Here is a 22,142-nt window from a genome sequence, read left to right as displayed (position 1 = left end):
ACAAACCATCTAGAAACTAGAAAATCTATAACAACAGCTACCATTTATTGACTCTTACAGTGTGCCAGAGTCAACAACCCTGTGAAGTGGTGGTGTATTTACATTTTACAAATGAAGAAACCAGTTTAGGTATAGTAGATAACTGTCACAAAAATCACAGAGCTATAGATTGTTAGAGGGATTCAAGTTCAGAATTCTGGGGTACCAGACTTCATGCTAAATGGTTTCCAAACCTGGCTGTGCCTCAGCATTACCTAGAGGGCTTTTTGAAAATACGTGTGCCTAGCCATTCTGAGAGTAGGACAAATCAGAATCTCCCAGTGGGGGATGTGAGCACTGACATTGTTAACAAACCTCCTGCGTGCCTCACGTGGAGCCAGACCAGCCGCAGTGTAGTTCTGGTGCTCACTAGAAACACTGATTAGGCTCCAGTGCTCCTCCGCCCCATGCCGTTAAGATCATGCTGCTTAATACAGTTGTTAGAGTTAACTTTTTACTTGTTTCAATCATTCCCTATCTGATTTCATGAGATTACAAGAACTTTTAAATTGAATGACACCACCAACAAGCACATACTTGCTCATTTGCCATTAGGTTTTCTGTTTTTCTTTTCTTTCTTTCTTTCTTTCTTTCTTTCTTTCTTTCTTTCTTTCTTTCTTTCTTTCTTTCTTTCTTTCTTTTTCTTTTTTCTCTTTCTTTCTTTCTGTCTGTCTGTCTTTCTGTCTTTCTGTCTTTCTTTCTGTCTCTCTGTCTTTCTGTCTGTCTGTCTTTCTTTCTTTCTTTCTTTCCTTCTTTTATTCATTCGATGGGGTCTCACTGTCGCCCAGGCTGGAATGCAGTGGCCTGATCTCACCTCGCTGCAAGCTCTGACTTCCTGGCTTACGCCATTCTCCTGCCTCAGCCTCCTGAGTAGCGGGGACTACAGGTGCTTGCCACCATGCCCAGCTACTTTTTTTTTTTTTTTTTAGTAGAGACGGGGTTTCACCATGTTAGCCAGGATGGTCTCGATCTCCTGACCTCGTGATCCGCCCACCTCGGCCTCCCAAAGTGCTGGGATTACAGGCATGAGCTACCGCGCCCAACCGGTTTTCTGTTTTCTTGAACATACCAACATGCAAAGGAAAGTAGGAGGTTGTGTACATTATTTTGGGCTATAATGAGCAAACTGACTCAAACTAATATAATATCACAGGTAAGCCAGAAGTCATCAGCTTTCAGCTGAGAACTGGATCCCATGATAACAACAGCACAATAGTAATATTATGAAGACTAGTAGCTAGCATTAACTGAACCCTGGCTGTATGCTGGGGCAAGGAAGAGGGCAAGTAACTTATCAGGTCACACACCTAGGAAGTGGCAGAGCCTGGATATGAACCCAGAGCTCTGGCTATAAAGCCATGTATGCTCTTGACAGTGTACAGTCCCCCAAAGTTACATTTTGTCCCACACAGTGTTTTAAATATTTTTTGACTTAGTGTCTAACATTTTTACGTGGGAAAATCCAGATTTTGTGTTTTCCTTGAAATACTGGGAAGTCTGTCAACACTGGGTCCACATTCCCACATGACTAGCAGCATAAGGGCTCCAGTTACCACAGTATCCATGATCGTCTTATGGCCACCCAAGTGCACCTGTTTAAATCACTTACTGGGCCTGTGTAGGAATTTCAGTTTGTGATAGGATCCCAGTATAGAATCACAGAAACTGACTTTTGAAGGGTAATGTAAAGGCTGTTTGTATCTAACACTTCATTTTTAAAAACAGTATGCTTTTGTTTTATTTATTGGAGTATATTTTTAAAGTTCCTGTCCTCTGTCACTGCTCAGAGTAATTATCATCTGGTTTATATTTTCTAGAGTTTTTTGTGGTTCTATCAATTATCTCTTTGTTATGTAATACATGTAATTATTTAAAACAAATGTGATAATGCTGTACGTATCATACTACAACTTGAGGGGTTTCTCCCATGTTGTCTACTTTGGAGATACATATATATATACACATATATAGTTGTTAAATTCCATTTAACTGCTACATGGTATTCCATTATATGAATGTACCATAATTATTTCACTCTTGATGGAAATTTAATTTTTTTGCTTGTGTAAACAATGTAGCCACATTCTTGTACACACCCCTTTATGAACTTATTCTGTTGTTTTTGTAAGAATGGTTAATTGAAATGGAGTTGTTAGGTCATGGGGTATGCACATTCACGTCTTTGATATATGTTGCCAAATTGCTCTCCAAAAAGACTGTACTAATGTGTACTTTACCCAACAGTATAGAAGAAATTTGATTTTTCCTCATTTTGTAACCATGATCAGCAAAAAATGTAATTTCATTGATTGATTGACTGATTTTTTTTTTTTTTAAGTCAGAGCCTCACACTGTTGCCCAGGCTGGAGTGCAGTGGCACAGTCTCAGCTTATGGCAGCCTCCACCTCCCAGGTTCTAGCGATTCTCATGCCTCAGCCTCCCAAGTAGCTGGGATTAGGCATGTGCTACCACACCTGGCTAATTTTTTGTATTTTTAGTAGGGATGGGTTTCATTATGTTGGCCAGACTGGTCTCGAACTCCTGGCCTCAAGTGATCTGCCCACCTTAGCCTCCCAAAGTACTAGGATTACAGGTGTGAGCCACTGGCACCCAGCCTAAATCTTTCTCTTCATTTCTGGTGACACTGAGCCTGTTTTTCATGTTTATTGGCCATTTGCATTTCTTTTAGCTTTTTTATTTATTTTGCTCATTTTCTGTTAGGCTGCCTTTCTATTATTGATCTGTTGGAACTATTTATGAATTTTATTCATTTTTCTATGATGGTTGTAAATATTTCTTTCAATTTGCCTTTTAACTTGCTTAGGATACCACTGTATAGAAATTTCACATTTTTATATAGTCATGTCTGTTATTATTTTATGACTACCTTATTTTATTTGTACTCAGAGATTATTTTAAAATTTTATAATTGTCATGGTTTTCTTTTTACACTTTGAATCAGTTTGCAAATAATGTCCATGTGTTGTCATTGTTCATTATATTTCTAAAGTGTTTTAGTCTATAGATTCTCCCCTGCCCTTTTTTTTTTTGCCGTATAGCAGAGTTGTTTATCCTGTAGGGTCTGAATTTTTTATGATTGTGTCCCAGTTGGCCCACATGTTTCTATTTTCTGTGTCTTCTCTGTGAATTGGCTGTAAAATAGAGTGGCTTGATCAAATTCAGGATTTTTTTAAATTGTTGATTGTATTAACACTACTTTCCCAGGACACACATATCTGACTATTTGTGCCATTAGTAGTAGTTGATGAACATTGCCTAGATTCCTTAATTCATTAAGGGCTCAAAAGTGAGGATATTCTAATTCTCTCATTTCTTATTCATTTATTAGCTTCTTTATTATTCATTTCACTTATTAGATATTGCTAAAAGGATAAACTTTTCCTCACCTATTTTATGGTTACTTAGTGGAATAGTTGACACAAATGGCAAGATAAATGTGCTTGATTCTTTCCCTTTTATTTACTATTTTTAAAAATAATAATGTGGTTTATTGGTGACTAAATATTGTTGTAAGTATGATTTTGAACTCATGAATTTAAACACATTTGGTATGTCTCAATCTGTGGATGTCATTACTGTAATCTATTGAAGTAATTATTAATTATTATAATTAATGTTCACGTCCCATCTTTGGATAATGGAAACATATTCAATTGGCTTGACTCCTTTTTTCACAGCCCTTTGATAGCTTCCATGCTATTTAGTGTAACTGGCTATTCTAGTCTGACACTGTGTATCTGTTGCAGGCTGAGTCAGATATATTTCGTTTTTCTTTTTCTTTCTTTTTTTTTTTTTTTTTTTTTTTGAGACGGAGTCTCACTCTTTTGCCCAGGCTAGAGTGCAGTGCATCCTCTGTCTCCCGGGCTCAAGTGGTTCTCGTGCCTCAGCCACCTGAGAGCTGGGATTACAGGCATGTGCCACCACACCCAGATAATTTTTTTGTATTTTTAGTAGAGACGGGGTTACATCATGTTGGCCAGGCCGGTCTCAAACTCTGACCTCAAGTTATCTGCCCACCTTGGCCTCCCAGAGTGCTGAGAGTACAGGTACCAGCCACTGCGCCTGGCTGCTGAGAATCAGATATATTTTTAAGGAACCCTAGTTCCTTTTATTGAGAAATGGTGTATTCTAAGACCACTGTCTGGACACCAGCATTGTTCATTGCAACTGAAATTGTGGCTTGTCATTGTTTTACTCTTTAGTGGACAGATGAAAACACATACACAAAATGTATTACAAGTCCTTTCTGATACTTCTGATTCAGATTCAGGATTTCAGATTTTTGCTTAATCTCTTCTAACTTAATCCATATATCACCACCTTTCTTTTTTATTGAGAGGCCTAATATTCTGTGATACCAGCATGATAAAATATCAGACACCGACTGTATTCCAGAATACACAGTCATCTCAGTGTGATTATTGGAAACCAGTTCCAGTTTTGTTTTTGACCATCCTTAGGTTATAACCCTCTGTGGATGTAACATCAGATAACTGCATTGTAAAGACTTTTGGAACGTTTCTTCTCGTGGTTCTGCCTCTGACTAGATACACAATTACATTCTCTTCTTTTTTTCTACTGTATTTCCAAAATAATAGCTTTATTGAGATATAATTTACATAGCATAAAATTCACTGTTTTAAAGTGTTCAGTGGTTCTCTATATTTGGAGTTGTGCAACCATCGCCACTGCAGCCATCCTCACTGTCTAACTTTGGAACATTTTCATTGCCCCTAAACGAAGTCCTGTACCCTTTAGCTGTCACCTCCACAATTCCTGTGCTCACTAGCCCCATCCCTAGGCAACCACTAATCTACTTTCTGTCTCTTAATATTTGGGGTCATATAAATGGGGTCATACAGTATGTGGTCTTTTGAGACTGGCTTCTTTCATTTGCATAGTGTTTTCAAGGCTCATCCTTGCTGTGGTATGTATCATTTCTTTTTATGGCTGAATAATATTCCATTGTATGGCTATATCACATTTTGTTGATCTATTCATAGATTTCCTAAAATTTTATTTTTAGATGTTGGTTTTTAATTTGTTTTTATTACAATTATGTAAAATACTTGATTTTACAAGAAAATCTAAATGTATTCTCAAAGAAGTTTAGCTTCTCTGACAGGGATAATCTTTTAAAACATTTTATGTTTTATCCTTCTATTTCTTAGTGTAAGCTTTTTGGAAGTATGCAGTTTTGTTTATTTATTTACTTTTAATGTTTAAGATGAGTTTATTTCCCCCAAGATGTCTTTGTATTAATATCTTTACATAATACCCTTAATATCCCCCCTTCAATTTTTTAATCTCTTAGTTCCCAACTTTGAGCTATTGGAATTATCCTTTTATTTCTCAAGTTTTCTTTTGAAGTAATTTTCTTTTACTGCCAGTGAAATGCTAAGGTCTTTCATATGCCCTTTCCTTTTCCCCAGATGTTAGTGGTGTGGTATATCTATATTGTCAGGTCATACAGCCATGTATGACAGTACTTTCTCCCTCATAGCTGTCATTTAGTCTCAGTTCTTCAGGGTTGTGTGTATGTGTGTAGATAAAATATTTATAATAGACATGTAGATAGAAGTTTCGCATTTTGTTTAAAGGCTCATTTTTAATTAGTATGTCCCAGTCTCTTGCGTCATTCTGGTTAAGTGACACCTGTTCTTTAGTAGATTTCTAAGTAAGGACTCAGGAGGACAGCCTTTCCTGAGTTCTTCCATGTTTCTAACAGTTTGTAACATTTATACTTGGAAGTTTGTTTGGCTGTCCATAAAGTCTTTGGTTTATATTTTCTTTCCCTGGATCAATTTGTTATTCATTGTCTTTTGACAGGAAGCATTGATGTTCTTGAAAGGTCTGATGACAATGTGATTTTTTGTTTCCACTTACCTTTGTTTTGTTTGTTTGCTGAATACCTAAAGATTTTTTTTTTTTTTGGTCTTCAAACTCTGCTGGTTTTACATGGTGTTGGTTTTCCCAATTTGATATTTTCAGATACATACTTTTAATCCATAGTTTTGTTTTTTTGTCAGTCTGTTTTTAAATTTCTCGTGAGTTTCTTAACTTACAGTTTCACATTTTTTTTTGCTTCACTGACCCAATTCTATTTGGGAACGGCTCTTTATATATTTTGGATCTACTTTGCCTGCCTTCTCTGTCACTTCATTTCAGACCTTTTCTTTTTCTTAGTTTCTTTTTGAGTTACAAAGTTTTCTTTTGTTGACCTCATTTCTGTGAAGGTATTACCTGTTTTGTTTATTTGCTCTTATGTGCCTTCTAGTTTGTTTTTGATTTGGGAAATAAAATTGACTTGATTTTTGATTTAAAAATTAAATTCTGAGTTCTATCACTGGTTTTTTTTTTAATTCTAATTTATGTCATTCTTTTATATTTTTTATGATTTTCTTCATTTCTTTTAGCTTATTTCAGAAATCGGGCTACAGTTCTCATCTGTTTAGTGGACATATCTTTCTGGCAAGTGCTCACTGTCTGGAGGATTATTCTCCTTTTTCTCTCTCTGCTTTTTTTTTTTTTTTTTTTTTTTTTTTTTGAGACGGAGTCTCGCTTTGTCGCCCAGGCTGGAGTGCAGTGGCCGGATCTCAGCTCACTGCAAGCTCCGCCTCCCGGGTTTACGCCATTCTCCTGCCTCAGCCTCCCGAGTAGCTGGGACTACAGGCGCCCACCACCTCGCCCGGCTAGTTTTTTGTATTTTTAGTAGAGACGGGGTTTCACCATATTAGCCAGGATGGTCTCGATCTCCTGACCTCGTGATCCGCCCGTCTCGGCCTCCCAAAGTGCTGGGATTCTCTCTCTGCTTTTAATAACCTTGTGCTAGATTCTACAACAGTTTTTTTCTGTTGCTTATTTTTAAACATGATACTTGTTACCATGAATTTAAAGGAGAGAGGGAGTTAGGAAAGTGTTTGGGATCGGGGCTCTCAGTACCTTCTTCTCAAGTTTCAAACCATCTTCTCTGTTACTGTTTGAGGTCTGTTACTGTTTGAGGTCTGTGGACTGTTCTTCCCATGTTCTTGATCTCCTCTTCCCTTTCCTCCTATTATCCTTTACTGGGGAGTTGGATTTCAGTTGAGCAGTTTTTTTCTTGGTGTGGAGCCCAGAATTCTTGGAAGGGAATTTTGGATACTAGATTTAAGATATTATGGGGCCTAAACCACTCCAGCCCTTTCAGACCTTACTGCCAACTCCTTGCCTTCACTCATGAATAGTGCCAAAATAAGTCCTAATTTCACAGAAGTTCTCTGTAGACTCTGTGAGCTTTTCATAGAGCACTCATCATGACTTGGGAATCTGCCCCTTTACGCCCATCAGACACCCTGTTAATTTCCTCTGCTTCCCTCCACTCATGCTGATGCCACATGGCGCTTGGAATTGTTCATGGTTTTCCCGCCACCTCTTCTCTTTGGGGAGTCATGAAGACCGCTTTTCATCTAGTTTTGTTGAAAGTTTTTCTCATAGAGTTTTGGTTTTGCTGTCCTCATTGCTCCATTTTTATGAGAGGACGTTGAAGGGGAATTGAAACCCTGTTACCGCCACTTTTCCCCATAATTCTTTTTTTCAGTTTGACCTGTACTAAATTGCCAATATTTGATCATTTTCAATGATTGAAACTGAGAATTTTTATATAGTTTAACCTAATGCAGAACTCTATCTTTAGATTTTACTACATTGGGAATTTCTTTTTCCAAATGTATTGTTCAGCATGTATTTTTGTGTTTAATACATACTTTGATTTCCCATAATAACCAGTAAGAATTTCTAAAATACATAATTTTAGAAATGAATGCTACTTGTGATACTGTGAGGTATAGTATGAGGTAAGCATGTCATTATTTTTCTGTTAATTGCTTATAACATATATTAGATAACCCATTATTTTCCAACTTCTTTAAACTGCTGCATACCTTTTTTTTAACATTAAATTATAGATAATTGGGTATGTTTCTGTGTTCTGATCTGTTTATTACTGTGCAGGATTTTTCTATTTTAAATAGAATAGGCTTATTAGTAAGGTTTGGTATCTTGTAGGACAGTTTTGCCCATTCTTTCTTTTCAGAAGTTTCTGTGCTGTTTTTATTTTTGCGCATTACTTTCTTCCACATGGACTTAATTGTGGATTTGTCAGATCCACACAGCATGACATCAGAATTATTATTGTAATTACATTTCTTAGTCTTAATATTGAATCTCTAAGATGGAGAGCACCCTTTCAATGATTAGAAGAGACACAAGATGGAAATAAAGATTTTATTACTTGCAGGTTCTGGAGGGTACACGGCACACCTAGAGGCTGCTCACGCAGAGATCAGGAAATGCAAGCAGGGAGAGAGGGAGGGACCCATGGGCCAACGCCTTCATAGAGTCCAAGGTATTGTCCAAACAGGTTTCCCTCCAGGAGGTTTAATTGGTGGGTTTAAAGCAAGCAGGCACAAGTTCCAGGAGGTCATGCTGTTACTGAGGTAGTCACAGTGCTGTGTCTGCACTGTCCATGAGAGGTAGGAGGGTCAGATCCAGTGAAGCAGGCTGTGTGTAGCTGTCCATAGGGAGGTGGTCACCAGGAGGAAGTTGTATAAGGCAGGTATCTGGATCAGCCGTGTTGAGAAACTGGGAGGCAGTGTAGAACTGCACCCTATGTCAAGGGTGACAGAGCCCTGCTTCTGCTATGAGAAGGTGCCACTTAGATTCAAAGTGCATGCCAAGGCAACATAAAATTGTAAGAATTTACCATGCATTTTTATACGTGTCCTTATATTATTGAATCTTCCCAGTGTGGCTGGGCTTGATCTGGGGTTTTCCACCGTGTGTGATCCTGTACTCGTCACTGGAATAAGATGATGACAGATACGTGTTCCTGCACTGCGCTGTACCTTTCTGCGCCCGTGGGTTTTATTGTAATAATTTGGAATGCAAGATCCAGGTCTTTTCTTTATAGTGTACTTAAAATTGTGTTTTTAATATTTCATTCTAGAACTCAAATTATAGCCAATATCCAAATTATCATCATATAGTTATATCTGCGTATAGAGATTGAAAATCCCTTATCCGATATGCTTGGGACCAGAAGTGTTTTGGACTTCAGGGTTTTTTGGTTTTTAGAGTAGTTGCAAGAATGGATACCAGTTGAGCATCCAAAACATGTCAGTGCTGAAAAAGTTTTGGATTTTGGAGCATTTCGGATTTGGGGTTTTCAGATTAGGGATGCACAACTTATATAAGTTTTGTTAAATTTACGGCTTTTCACTTCATTTGCTGTTTTTCTTTCCCTATCTTGTGATTTTTTTGTTCCAGTCTAGTTGTCATTTAACTAGACTGTACCATAGCCATACTTCAAATAGTTTTTCAGAGGAGGTAAATGAATTGTACTTTGAGTTTGTCCCTATTCAGAGGCCGCTGCTGCTTCACGTCTTAGTGATATTTTGACTGTACAAAATGCTTTTCTCCCCTTTTCCGATTGTTCTTACGTTTGAGCCCTTAGATCTGACTTCCATGTCTCTTGTTTTTTACTCAAAGTTTCCATTTCATCTTTTTTTTTTTTTCCTGAGTTATAGTAGTAATTTCTGCAGTTAATTCTAGATTATTAAATCAGTTTTAGCAGTGTTCATTCTATTTTCACTGTCTTTCTTGAGTTTATTTCAGAAGTCTTAATTTATTATTTTCTAGAGGACTTTAATGAGATCTCGTATTAGAGTATTTTTATTGTTCTCTCCTATTTTCTACATTAAGTCGGTATTAATTGAACCCCGCTGTTCTGATTCTTCCCTTTGGTCTCCTCTTAAGGAAATTGCTGTTTCCTCTGAAGTGCTGAATTTTTGAACCATCTGCTCCTGTCTGTCTGGACATGTATTGACATACCAAGCACCTCCAGCAGGAAGGGGTTTCCTCCGTCACTGGAGGTCTGGCCGTTGGCTCTCCCAGGCAATGTGGTCTTGCACTTTTTGAAAACTAGGGATCCTGCCTTTGGCTCAGCGAGCCTGTAAAGAAAGTCAGCAGGCTGGGACTGCTTGGAATCCCAAAAGAATTGTTTAGAATTTTATCTTAGAAAGTTTACTGAGTTGTATAAAACATTGTTTTCTGATGTCATTATACCGAAGGCGGTGGAGGGAAGCATTTATATTGTCCAAAGCCTTTACTTAGGCATACCTTAAGCTGTGAACCCTGAATATCTGAGACAGGTCTGTTACTTTAGAAAGTTTATTTTGCCAGGGTTGAGGACTAGAGCATGCCTGTGACACAGCCTCAGGACATCCAGACGACATGTGCCCAAGGTGGTTGGGGCACAACTTGGTTTTGTACATTTTAGGGAGACATGAGACATCAATCAGTATATGTAAGATGTACATTGATTCCATCCAGAAAGGCAGGACAACTCGAAGCAGGGATGGTTCTTGCAGGTCACAGGTAGGTGAGAGACAAAACGTTGCATTCTTTTGAATTTCTGATTAGCCTTTCCAAAAGAGGCAATCAGATATGCATCGATCTCAGTGAGCAGAGGGAATAGGATGGGAGGCAGGTTTGCCCTAAGCAGTTCCCAGCTTGACTTTTGCCTTTAGCTTAATGATTTGAGGGCTCCAAGATTTATTTTCTTTTCACAACCCTGACCACATTTGTCACAAGTAATTATTTTAGTGGCTATTTTAGAAATTCTTGCCTGTTAGGGAAACCCAAGTGTGTACTAATTTAAGTGCAGAAGTATGTATTAGATGTAGAAGGATAAATTAATCTTGTTTTCTTTAGTGCTAATGCAGATTACTACGTGGAAACACTCAGTATGTTCTACCAACTTTATATTTTAGTGCTTATATACTAACGTTACTTCATGTCAGGTTATAGTAGATTAAAAGTCTATGTTTTAAGAAACAAGAATTTTTGTTTTCAGGCATTTAATTTTTATGGGAATTTTATACTAAGAAGAAGGCATATCCTCATTTCTGTTGTTAAATGTATCTCAGTTATGCCAAGTGTGTATGTTATTTTTTTGAAAATCAAAGCATCCACTTTTAAAACTGTAGAGCTTGTCAGCCTATCACTATAATAATTACTGTTGGCATTAAGCAGTACAACAGGGAATTTGAGGACTAAGAACTTGTTAACAAGGTTGATGATATCATATGTTCCATTCTTTAGTGTTAGATTGTTAATAGCTGGGGAAGAAGAGACACTGGCACTTTTATAGGAGTGTTTACCTATTAATTTATTCATCAAACGTTTGTTCAGCATCTATTACGAGGCAGGTACCGAGCTAAGTTTTGGAGACCCGTAGTTAACTGGAGATAAACAATCTTTTTCATGGAAATGATGATCTAATGGGTAAATAGATAAAATAATGCATTACAGTAAAGCATGATAAATACAATGGAGGAAGCATTTGCAAGGCACAAATACTGTGAGAAACGGGAGAGATTAAATGAGTTATTTGAGGCAATCACGGAAAACTTCATAGAGGAGGGTGGCATCTGGGCTTCTTCCTAATGAGAGGAAGAGTTCACCAGGGACAGGACACTGTCAGCAGATCAGAACTTCTGATAATGAAAGGGATTAATTTGTGCAAAAGCACAGAGGCATGTTTGTTATGGGTAAAGGAGAAAAAGGTGGTGGCAGGAGATAAGGATCAAGATCTATGCAGGGACCAGGCCATTAGGCTAAATGAAGTGTCTCACACTTAGGGCTGTCAGTGAAGCATTGCATTTTACATTAGAAGGGCTAAGACAAGCCTTCGAACAAAATCACTTTGTGAGTTATTGAGAGGTCCGTAGATTGACGTGTTGTAATCAGAAAAACAGTTGAAGATCCACTGTGAGTTAAGGCAGTTAGAGTGTAGAGGAGAAGATGGATTTGAGGACTATTTAGTAGAATTGATAAAGCATGTTAAACATCTGCATGTATGGTTCAAGGAAAGAAAAGCGTGGAAGGCCATGAATGGGCATTAATTAGTGAAAGCCAAGCTGTCTGTTGGAAATGCGAAAAACACGGAAACAGGGAACCATCCTGAAGAAGATAATAGCCATAAAAATTAGTGCACTCTGCAGCTGAGGCTCTTTGTGATTCGTTGAGTCCTGATGTGGGAGTTTGTGCAAACCTGACTTAAGATATGGCTGCTTATATTTGCTGTAAAGCAACTAATGGTCCAGTAGGAGAGACCAACATGTTAACAGTGGTGATTTTACAAACGTTATATGTAGTATGTTTTTAAAGTGTTTTTCCCATATGTACAGCATGCTGTTTAATCTTGATAAGAAGTAGATGATAGCTCTGTTTTTAAAATGAAGAAACCAACCCTGAGAGACTACTCAGTGCTTCCAGAATCACATCGCTAATTGACTCGGAACCAGCTTTTCTGATTTTTGGATCTTGGTTGTTTTCTCATTAAGCCACACAGTCTCTATCATGAAAGTCAAGGTAAACTCAGGGTTTAGAGTGTTTTAGTTGGCACGCTGTTGGGGGCGAGAAGAAAGTCACTGGAAAGGTATCATGAGGCGAACCTTGAAAACTAAGGATTTTAAAGTGGAAAATAAAGAGGTGAACATTTCCAGGTGGGGAGGAAGCATGGGCAGCGAGATTGGTGACGGCACACGTGTGTGAGGGTTGGTTGAATGTGTTAGGTGGAGGCAGGAAAGAAGGCAGCGCTGGAGGGTGAGACTGCATAAAGGAGGATCTTCCGTAGCAGCTCAAGTTGTTTGGGCCATATTTGGTAGACCGGCAGGTTGGGGGCAGCACTTGGAAGTGTCAGATGAGGATATCATTCATGAACGCAGCAACAGTTACTGCCTGCTGTAATCAGTGCCAGGAGTGGGGACGGTCCTTGGTAGTATAGTGTTAAGGAAGTGAAAGTCCTTGCCCTCAGGAAGTCGTGTCACCAAGTTATGGTGGAATGTAAAATACTCTCATGGCAGGGAGTAGGGGTTCTGGTGGGGAATGATGGGGAGGGAATAAACAGTTTCCATGGAGCAGGGAGAAGGTGGGTGAGGACCAAAGGGAGGAGAAGCAGGGGCCTTGGGGAGCCAGGGAGGAGTGGCCAGGTGGAGAGAGAGCACTCCCAACACTCCAGATCCCCTACTTTATGGGGAAAGGTGTAAGGAATTTGAGAGGAACAGCTAAAAGAACCGGGGGAGTGGTGGTGGAGTAGGGAACAATGCAACACTACTAGGGTTCCCAGGAAACATCAACAGATAACTGAGTCGTGCCAACCAGGTTGATCTTAACAATTTTTTTATTTTTCTATCAGCGTCGTTCAGGACAGCTCAGGAGAACAAATGAACAGAACTAGTGGAACTGATTAGTTTTTGTTTTTCATAAATGCCTACTTAGAATGAGCTGTTACTTGATTTTGTAATGTTTTTTCTAATTTTAGTAATTTTGTGTTTTTATTTATCCAGTCTAGAGATAGTTTTGGATAGTGCTGTATATAACCTTAAAAATAAAGTGTTCTGATCATTTCGAGTGTAATGCAAAAATGTTAAAGATGAACCTGATTCTTTTTCTAATATACTTTTTTGATAAAAGTATTGCAATTTGGTTTTAGTTCTCATTATAGTTTCCAGCATTCTTAGAACTTTTAGGATCTATGTTGAAAACGTTGAATTATTGAATTCATTAAATTATTAAATATTTTTTCCCTGTAAAATTAGAATTTTGTAGATTCATTAGCACGTTGTAGAGAATAATAGTTTATAACCACAACCATAGGACATTGTCTTGTATGCTCTTTTAATCTGTGCCTGTTGAATTTTTGTTATAGTTTTCTGAATTTCCAGATCCCATGTGGGGTTCAGATTATGTGCAGTTGTCAAGGACACCGCCTTCATCTGAGCAGAAATGCAGCGCTGTGTCGTGGGAGGAGCTGAAGGCCATGGATTTACCTTCATTCGAACCTGCCTTCCTAGTTCTCTGCCGAGTCCTTCTGAATGTCATCCATGAGTGTCTGAAGTTAAGACTGGAGCAAAGACCTGCTGGAGAACCATCTCTCTTGAGTATTAAGCAGGTTTGCTTCAAAGACTCTTTAAAATATTTAGCAATTATTATCCTACAGGCTTACCATTTTTATTTTGAGTTCCTTTTTTTTCTTAATTGTCGCAAATAGTGAGAAATGAATGTCCATGGTTTTAAGCCGTGTTTTTTAGGCTAATTAAAAATGTTCTTTATATGCAGTCCTCAAAGATAAGATTGTGGTTCATCCTTTCTGTCATCCACTTCCTTGTTCTAAGTGTTTTAAAGTTTCAGTCTTTGAAGACTAAAATTTAAAATTCGTTCATTAGAGGTAGAGTATAAGATTCTTAAATTTATTTTTTTTTCTATTTGAAGTACATGTAAATAGATAAATGTCTAGAATAGGCATAGGGGAGGGGTTTGGACTTTTTGCTTGCTTAAGCAGTGGTGTGGTTTAAACAGTAGTGACAGCTTATGATTTCTTCGTTGTTGTTCATTCTGGGTGGGGTCTTACGGGTGTTTGCTATCCCAGGAGCAGCAGAGGAATGGGTGGAAGCAGTTGTATCCAGCAGAGTGAGTGCTGAAGAGGGTCTGTATTTATGATTTGTGATATTAACATATTGACATTTGCCATATAAAATAAAAATTTCCAGACCTTGTCCCCAAAAGAAGAAAGGTTGGTATGTTTTTTGTAGATTGTACGTGTCTGTCCCATAGGGATTGAAGGGCTAAGAGCTCCCTGGCTCTGTGAATGATGAGACAGAGCATAGCTGAGCAGTACAGATTGAGGGAAGGCAGGTGAATACAGGTCATACACTAGGTACAAAATAGGATTTGTTTGTTTAATTAGGAGTAGAATAGAATGACGAATGAAAGTCATTTGGAGATCGTCTCCTGCGTCTCATTTCCATCCCTTCGGTTCATACCCAGCACCAGCCAGAGCTCTGTTTCCACATTAGCTCCCCGTCCTTCTCACCATCTTGTTTCTGGTTATTGTCTTGCTGTCCACTTTGGCCTTGCTTTTAACTCATCCTCAGCGTCGCAGTGGTTATCTAGGACATTTTGGTAAAAAACTTCTCAGCTCCCTTCTCTATAAAAGAAATACTTCAGAAATATAGCCTGCTTTACTTCAGAAATACAGCCTGGTAAAGCAAGGTGGAGTTTGTCTTTTGCTCATGGGGCTATTGTGAGGACTAAATAGTAATGTATGTTGTAATACTTTGAAAAATAAAAACAATACTTAGATTAATGTAGCATTGCTAGAGTAAAAAGAAAGTAGAAATTTTGGTTTAAATGCATTCAAAGATCAGTTATAAGCACCTAAGTGACATCTTTAATAGATAAATTGATAATTATATAATCTGAACAGAACACTTTTTGTTAGATTTTACTGTAGCCATAGCTCTCTTACAGTGGATAATTACTTTTAAAACATTTCTGGGAGAGACTTCTGTCAATAAAAGCAATCCGTGTTTATTTTAGAAATTTAGAAAAGTCTAAAAAGTGATACAAACAAAAATCAAAATCAAAAATAATTTTAAAAACCTGTTATTCTGACATTCAGAGATAACTGCTATAACATTTTGGTGTATTTCCATCCATTTGTTTTTCCTGCACATAACTTCCTACACATACAAGTAAGTATGTGTGTGTGCGATTTTTTTCCCTTTGAGTATTTTTCAAAAGCAAGAATTTAAATAGCTGCAATAGTAGTCTACTGTATAGGCACATCACAGTTTATTTGGTTAATCACCATTGATTTAAATAACATTGTGATAAATATGCTTGTATAGAAATCTTAGTTTAGATCTCTGATTATCTCTTGAGTATAAAACATAACAGTAAATAGATGAGTCATACATTTTTAGACTTTAGAAAGTTTGTATCGGTTTACCTTTTTATTAGCAGCAGTGAAGGTTTCGCTAACATGTATGAAAACGAACGTGACTGTGTGATCTCATACTATAGTCCCTGTTCATTAGAATTTGCGTACGTCGTGTCTCAGTCTTTTTATTAATGGGAAGGGCTTTCCAGGTTGTCTCATTTAAACCTTCTGCCAACATTTGGCAGGTTATTACCTATTTACCTGTTCAATCTATATATTGCAAAATTGCCTATCCTTTGTTTTTTCCGTTGATTTTTATCTAATTTCATCACATAATATTAAGTTGGTTGGTTGGTTTTGCTGGTTATTTTTTGATGGTAGACTGGGCCACAAGTCACAGTATGTAAACTATGCTGAATTACTGTGAAGGCCACCTGCTTTGTGGTATATAAGTACCTTTGAATCTTTATTATGTTTTTTATTAAAGTTTTCCAATTTCATTAGGAGTTTTTTCACATTTCTTTTAATGTGAATTCGTAGAAAAATTTATTTTATTCTATGGGATTTACTTTCTATCTAAGTTTGTTGGTAAGAGAATTTATTTTAGCAAAGCAGTAATTACCTATATGGTATTTTCTCTGTGTATCCATGCTGCAGTGTTAAATTATTTTATTTTCACTATTTTGTTGTTACTCAATTGAGACTACTAAGGTATTTACATAAAATGAACTGATCAAGAATCTAGAAACTATTGTAGGGTTTTTAGAGACAAGGTTCCTTCTGAGTGTTTTGAAGATTTAAGTAGGAAGATGTAAAACACTGACTGTCTGGTTGGAGTTGATGGCTGCTGGAACCTGTGCGTGTTGTTTTGCAGCTGGTGAGAGAGTGTAAGGAGGTCCTGAAGGGAGGCCTGCTGATGAAGCAGTACTACCAGTTCATGCTGCAGGAGGTTCTGGAGGACTTGGAGAAGCCCGACTGCAACATTGACGCTTTTGAAGAGGATCTGCATAAAATGCTTATGGTCAGAAGCAGTGGGGAGGAATTTTTCTTTCTTTCCTTGTTTCTTTCTTTTTTAAAAAAAGTAAGCCTGCATTTCCTTGTTTTGCAAACAACGTTGGCATACCCATTCCGATAAACTTCTCTAGTAATGAATTATAGAAATGATCCCTGAAAGTATTGCTTGTGTGTGCGTGTTGTGGGGGGCGGTGGTGGTGATCTTGAATCAGAGTCTTTCCATCTGGTATTAGATTACATGTGTTTCTCTGAAATCCACATTTTAAAAATTCTCAATTGTTTTTAAGTTGGAGGACATTTTTGACAAATGTTAACCTAGTTCATTCTTTACTTGTAGAATAGTTCATCTTATGGCAGAATGGCTCAGAAGTAGAATCAAAACATGGTCCTACGTTAGTGAACCATCTGTCATCAGCCATTTTTATAATATCTAGAATGTGCTGGGGACCTTGCATGGCTCAGGGAGTGTTGAAGATCAACAAGACACACATACTCTGGTGGGACTAGGCATGGTAGATGCTAACACCCCCGAGGGCTAGGTGCTAGCAGAGAAGCTTGCTGAGTTGTCTGGGAGGCACTTCCAGTGAGGAAGCTGAATCTTAAAAAGATGAGTTAAGGGTTAGTTAAGGAACCTGGCACATTTGAGGACTTGTAAATAGTTTGGGCAGGAGTAGACCTATTTTTATTTTATCCTAAAAACAGACCTCCTGTCTTCTCACATACACCGAATGTGCCCTGTGCTTTTAACCTCTGTTCACATTCTTCTTTCCTGGTGGAAATGCCCCCTCCTCCACTTTCTATGCCTATTTAAGGCTTACTTTCAGGTTTTATTTTTCTCTAGAAAGCTTTATCTGACAGTTTGAACTTTTAGCCTATGTTTATCTATACCTTCTTTGAACCCTTTTTAGCAGTTACAATTAGAACTATATGATTTAACATTTAAACAGAGACTCTTTTCTCAGGTTGCCCTAATTAGACTGAAAGCTTCATGAGCCAAGGGCTATAACTTGAAATTCTCTTGTTTTCCGTAATGTCTGATAGTGTTCATGTATCGTAAGTACACCTTAGATTCATTAGGGCATATGCATAGATGATTACATAATGTGACAGGTTATGAAATAATAAAGAAAACTGTGTCCTTGTAGGTGGGGTGCATTCATTCTTGCTTAACATTTACTGTGTCCTCTCTAAGGATGGCTGCAGCACCTGTAGATACCACTCTCACTTTCTAAGCAGGAAGAAAAGGGGAAACAGACCTTACCAGCCAAGTCCAGACCTTTTTATCAGAGCAATAGGAGCTCTCCCGGCAACCCCACCCAGCAAATTTCCCCTGCCTCTTGTTGACCAGACCTGTTGCATGGCCTCACTGTTGTCATGGAGGCTAGGAATTCACATGTTGAGCTTTCCAGCCTCTGTAGTAGAAGTAGAGAAGGAAGAATGTGGCTGGGAATGAGACATATTGTATCTGGCATATTGCAAGAAATCATTTTAATGAGTTAGAAATTATTCTGTATAAAAGACCTAAGTGTGTAAAATGGTTGTATTTTGAAATACTATATATAATACTATATATTTATTTTCTTTTTTGAGACAGGGTTTTGCTCTGTCACCTAGACTGAAATGCAGTGGTGTGTTGACGGCTTCCTGTAGTCTCAACCTCCTGGGCTCAAGCGATCCTCCTGCCTCAGCCTCCCTAGTCACTAGGACTACAGGCGTGTGCCACCACACCTGGCTAATTTTTAAAAATTTTTTTGTAGAGTCAGAGTCTCACTGTGTTGCCCAGGCTGGTCTTGAACTCCTGGGCTCAGTGATCCTCCCGCCTTGGCCTCCCAAAGTGCTGAGATTATAGGCATTAGCCACCACACTTGCCCACTATCTCTTATGTCAAAAAAATCTTTATCTTGAAAAGTTGTGGAAAAAAGGAACAAGCAAATTATTATTTTTCTCTCTTTATGGGTAACTAAACCAGAAGTTTAAGAAGACAGAATATGCTTTGCTTCACAAACTGTCTTTGCTGGCCCTTTATCCTGTAGTGGCAGGGGAGCAGGGTGAGGAGCATCAGGCATGTGAACCACGCCTTCCTGGTCAGCCGGTTTCTGTGCCATTGGTGAGCCTGTGTGATAGTGGAAGCCTAGGCTAAGTGACTTACCAACATTCCCAGATAGTTTTAGAAAGGCTTAGAGTTCAGTTTTGGCATTGCTGTCAATTATCTGCATCTCTTTTCTCACAGATGAAAAAACTGGAAACTGTCAGTGTTTTAAAATTATGGCCTATAATGTGCTAGAAGGATCAGAGCAGGGGTGTGTTCTGAGGACTAGGGGAGCCCAAACAAAATCAGTGTTTCTATTAGGAAGGAAGGAAAGAATAGCAATTGAATTGGCAATCAAATTATGTTTCACACAACACCCTTGTCTGGAAACCCACCGAAAACAGCAAACAGAAAAATTCCTTCTTCTGAGAAGGAGGAAATTGGCCACAGTATCCTTTCCCGTACCCTTCCAAAAATAAAAAGACTGTTAGAATTATTTGCCTTGAAATGTAAACTAAAATGAAGATGAACCCAAGCTCTAAATACTTTTCCACCGTAGGCCAAGAAGGCCCACCCAGAGATTAACTAGAGCCTTGATATCGAGGGGTGTGACAGCCGTAACAGAAGCCGAGCATGTCTCTCCAGGGATTCTGTTGCTGACTGAAGAACTGCCCAACAGAAGGAGCACGAGCGACACCACAGCTTTCTCTGGTTGCCAGGAAGACAGCCGAATGGGAGCTGTCTTAGCAGGGGGAGGGGAAGCAGTGATGAGCAAGTTGTGATGTAGAAAGTCTGTGACCTTGGGGGCTTTACTCTGTGTTACGACATCCACTGTACTCAAAAAACAGACCCTGAAGCATGTAAGTCAAAGGAGATCACTTGGTGAGCATTTGAGGCGTCAAATCTGAATCCGAGCTATGAATTGTTACCTCATTTCCTGGGTCCCTGGCCTCAGAAGTAACCAAGACAATAAACATAATAATACATGATATAGGAACATGTGATAGCCTTAAGGAAACCGCTTAAAAGGATTTATAAGGATTGAAAATATGAAAATGATGGGCGAGATGTGGTAGTTGTAGAAGACACACGAGAGAGCTCATGTACACAATTTGAGTTTCTGCGGAAGAATAAAGAGCAAAGGAGCAGGGAAGCTCTTAAGTTTTCATCCTACAGATTAATTACTGGGTATCCACTGTGTGCCAGGCAGGCACCATGCGGGGACCAAGGAACTAGTGCCGAGCATAAACTCCCTCTTAAGAGTTTAAGAATGGGGGGGCCATGGTGATTATAGAACCTTGTGAGCAAGACTACAGCTGAGAAAAATGCCCTTAGGAAAGGCACAGGTCTTTTTTGGACTGCGGTTAGATTTGACTGGGTGTGGAGGTCAGGCTTCTCTGAGGAGGGAGCATTGCAACTTATCAGAAATTTATACACGTTATAATCCAGTTCAGGTAACAGATGAAAAACTTAGACCAAACAATACTATATGTTGTAATTTCTATAATAAGAGATTGTTTTTAAAAGCTTATAGACTAGAAGGAAATATACTCAATTCATGATCATTATTGCCTCTGGGGAGGGAGGAAAGAGATAGAAGTGAAGAGAGAACAAAGGAGAAACTAACTTTCTGATGTCTTATTTCTTATTGAAAAAATATCTATATGTACCCCAGAACTTAAAAATAAAAATTAAAGAAAACAACATACCTAAAGCAAATATGACAAAATATTAACATTTGTTTATTCTGGGTGATACTTGTGGAATACTTTTTAGAATTTTTTTTAGCCTCTTTGCTTTTTAATTTGTAAAGAGAGAGATCAAGAGAAGCCCCTTTTTGGTAGCAGGTGCAGTTCATGTGGGAAAGGAGCCCGGCAAGAGGAAGGCACCCCAGGCAGCCCGTGGGGTCTCTGGCTGCAGGTGGAGAGTAGGCTGGGGGTCCAGAGCAGATGTGAGAGGAGCAGTTCAAGGTCATTCCAGGAATGCACATGCAAGTCCTTGGGTTAGAGGATGTAACATACATACAGAAAGAAGTATAAGGATTCAAAGGAAACATAGTGAAATGGCAGGACTCGGGTGGATCAAATTTGGACAAGGTGTTGGGATTGACTGTGGGTGTCCAGCTGCTGCAGCTGGGTGAGTGGTGAAGATGTGAGTCCAGTGAGGAGTTTTAAATTGGCTGAGGGCATTTGAAAGCCCTCAGGCTTGACTTTGCTAAGGGAAAGAGATGGGGAAAAAAAAAAAATATATATATATATATATGTATGTATTAATATGTATATATGAGAAAAGGGTGAGGTTCCTCAGACTTTTGGAGGAGGTGGGTCTCAAATTCAAAGCACAAGCATTGGGATTAGGAGGAACAGTAGTTCCTCTGCTATAAAGAAGAGAGGAAGAGAGGATGTAACCCTGTAGGTTTGCATGTTTGGGACCAGGAAGATGAAAGATTTTATACCAAATGACTTCTATTTTTGTGTGGAGAGGTAGAGATCATCTGCTGAGATTGGGTGGGGGTGGGTATTGACAGTTGGAGGAAAATGGGGAAGTTTCAAACTAGTGGCTCTAGAGAGAAGGCAGGTGAGCTAAGTAGAGATAGAAATATAATTCCCAGAAATGTTACGTGGCTGGTGATTATGGTTAGTCCCCCGGCTTCTTGAATGTGGGCAGGGGGAATGGGATGGTTAGGCTTAAGCCAGTTTTGGGGTCTTGACCAACAGGTGAGATGAAAAGACAGTAAGGGGCTACAGGGTGCGGGCAGCAGCGGGGACGCCGGCATGCTGATAGCAGTGCTGTTGAGAGGATAAGCCCATGGGATCTGAACTGAAGCTGGAGGAAAGCGAACAAAGGAAGGAGTTGTGAGTTGCAGAAAAATGAGCAGTCAGTGGACTGGGGTTCCAGACAGGGCTAAGACAGGTTGCATTGGGTTGAACAAATCTCCTGAAAGGAGGAGAGGAGGCTTTATTATCAGGTGTTTGGACTGGTGCTGTGGGAGTTGGAGCAGTTCTGGCGATGACAAGATCCGAGGTGGAACCCCATCAAAAGTGGAGGAAGGGCCACTGGAGATGGAGGCAATCAGGAAGCTGGACTGAAGAAGTGTTTGGTGGGTTTTCTGCATGGTGCTAAGCCATGGCAGGGTGGCCGAGCCCGAGATGGAGGGGAGACTGTTAGGTGAGGGCCGATTAGAAGTGCATAGGTAACTGTCTGAAGATGGGGCCAGTGGTGTGGCTGATGACATAAATCTTAAAGGGGCAGGGTCTTTCTTTTGTTTTGCTTTCT

The 22,142-nt window shown here is 38.9% G+C and overlaps 1 protein-coding gene across 8 annotated transcripts in view; it reads left to right on the top strand.

Moving 5' to 3' along the window:
* MAP3K4 (mitogen-activated protein kinase kinase kinase 4) overlaps positions 1-22,142 on the top strand; it is a 126,705-nt gene that overhangs the window by 65,659 nt on the left and 38,904 nt on the right. For all 8 annotated transcript variants that reach the window (XR_013416143.1, XR_013416141.1, XR_013416142.1 and 5 more), the window contains exons 4-5: positions 13,811-14,053; positions 16,698-16,844. Coding sequence is in view for 4 of the 8 variants with exons in the window: in XM_015137644.3 (XP_014993130.3) it covers positions 13,811-14,053; positions 16,698-16,844 (390 nt within the window). In the remaining 4 variants the exon portion in view is untranslated. The remainder of the gene's footprint in view (positions 1-13,810; positions 14,054-16,697; positions 16,845-22,142) is intronic.

Source organism: Macaca mulatta, chromosome 4 (genome assembly GCF_049350105.2).
Source record: "Macaca mulatta isolate MMU2019108-1 chromosome 4, T2T-MMU8v2.0, whole genome shotgun sequence".
NCBI lineage: Eukaryota > Metazoa > Chordata > Mammalia > Primates > Cercopithecidae > Macaca > Macaca mulatta.
The sequence above is the reverse complement of the archived record's forward strand: the minus strand, read 5'-3'. Positions and strand labels throughout refer to the sequence as shown.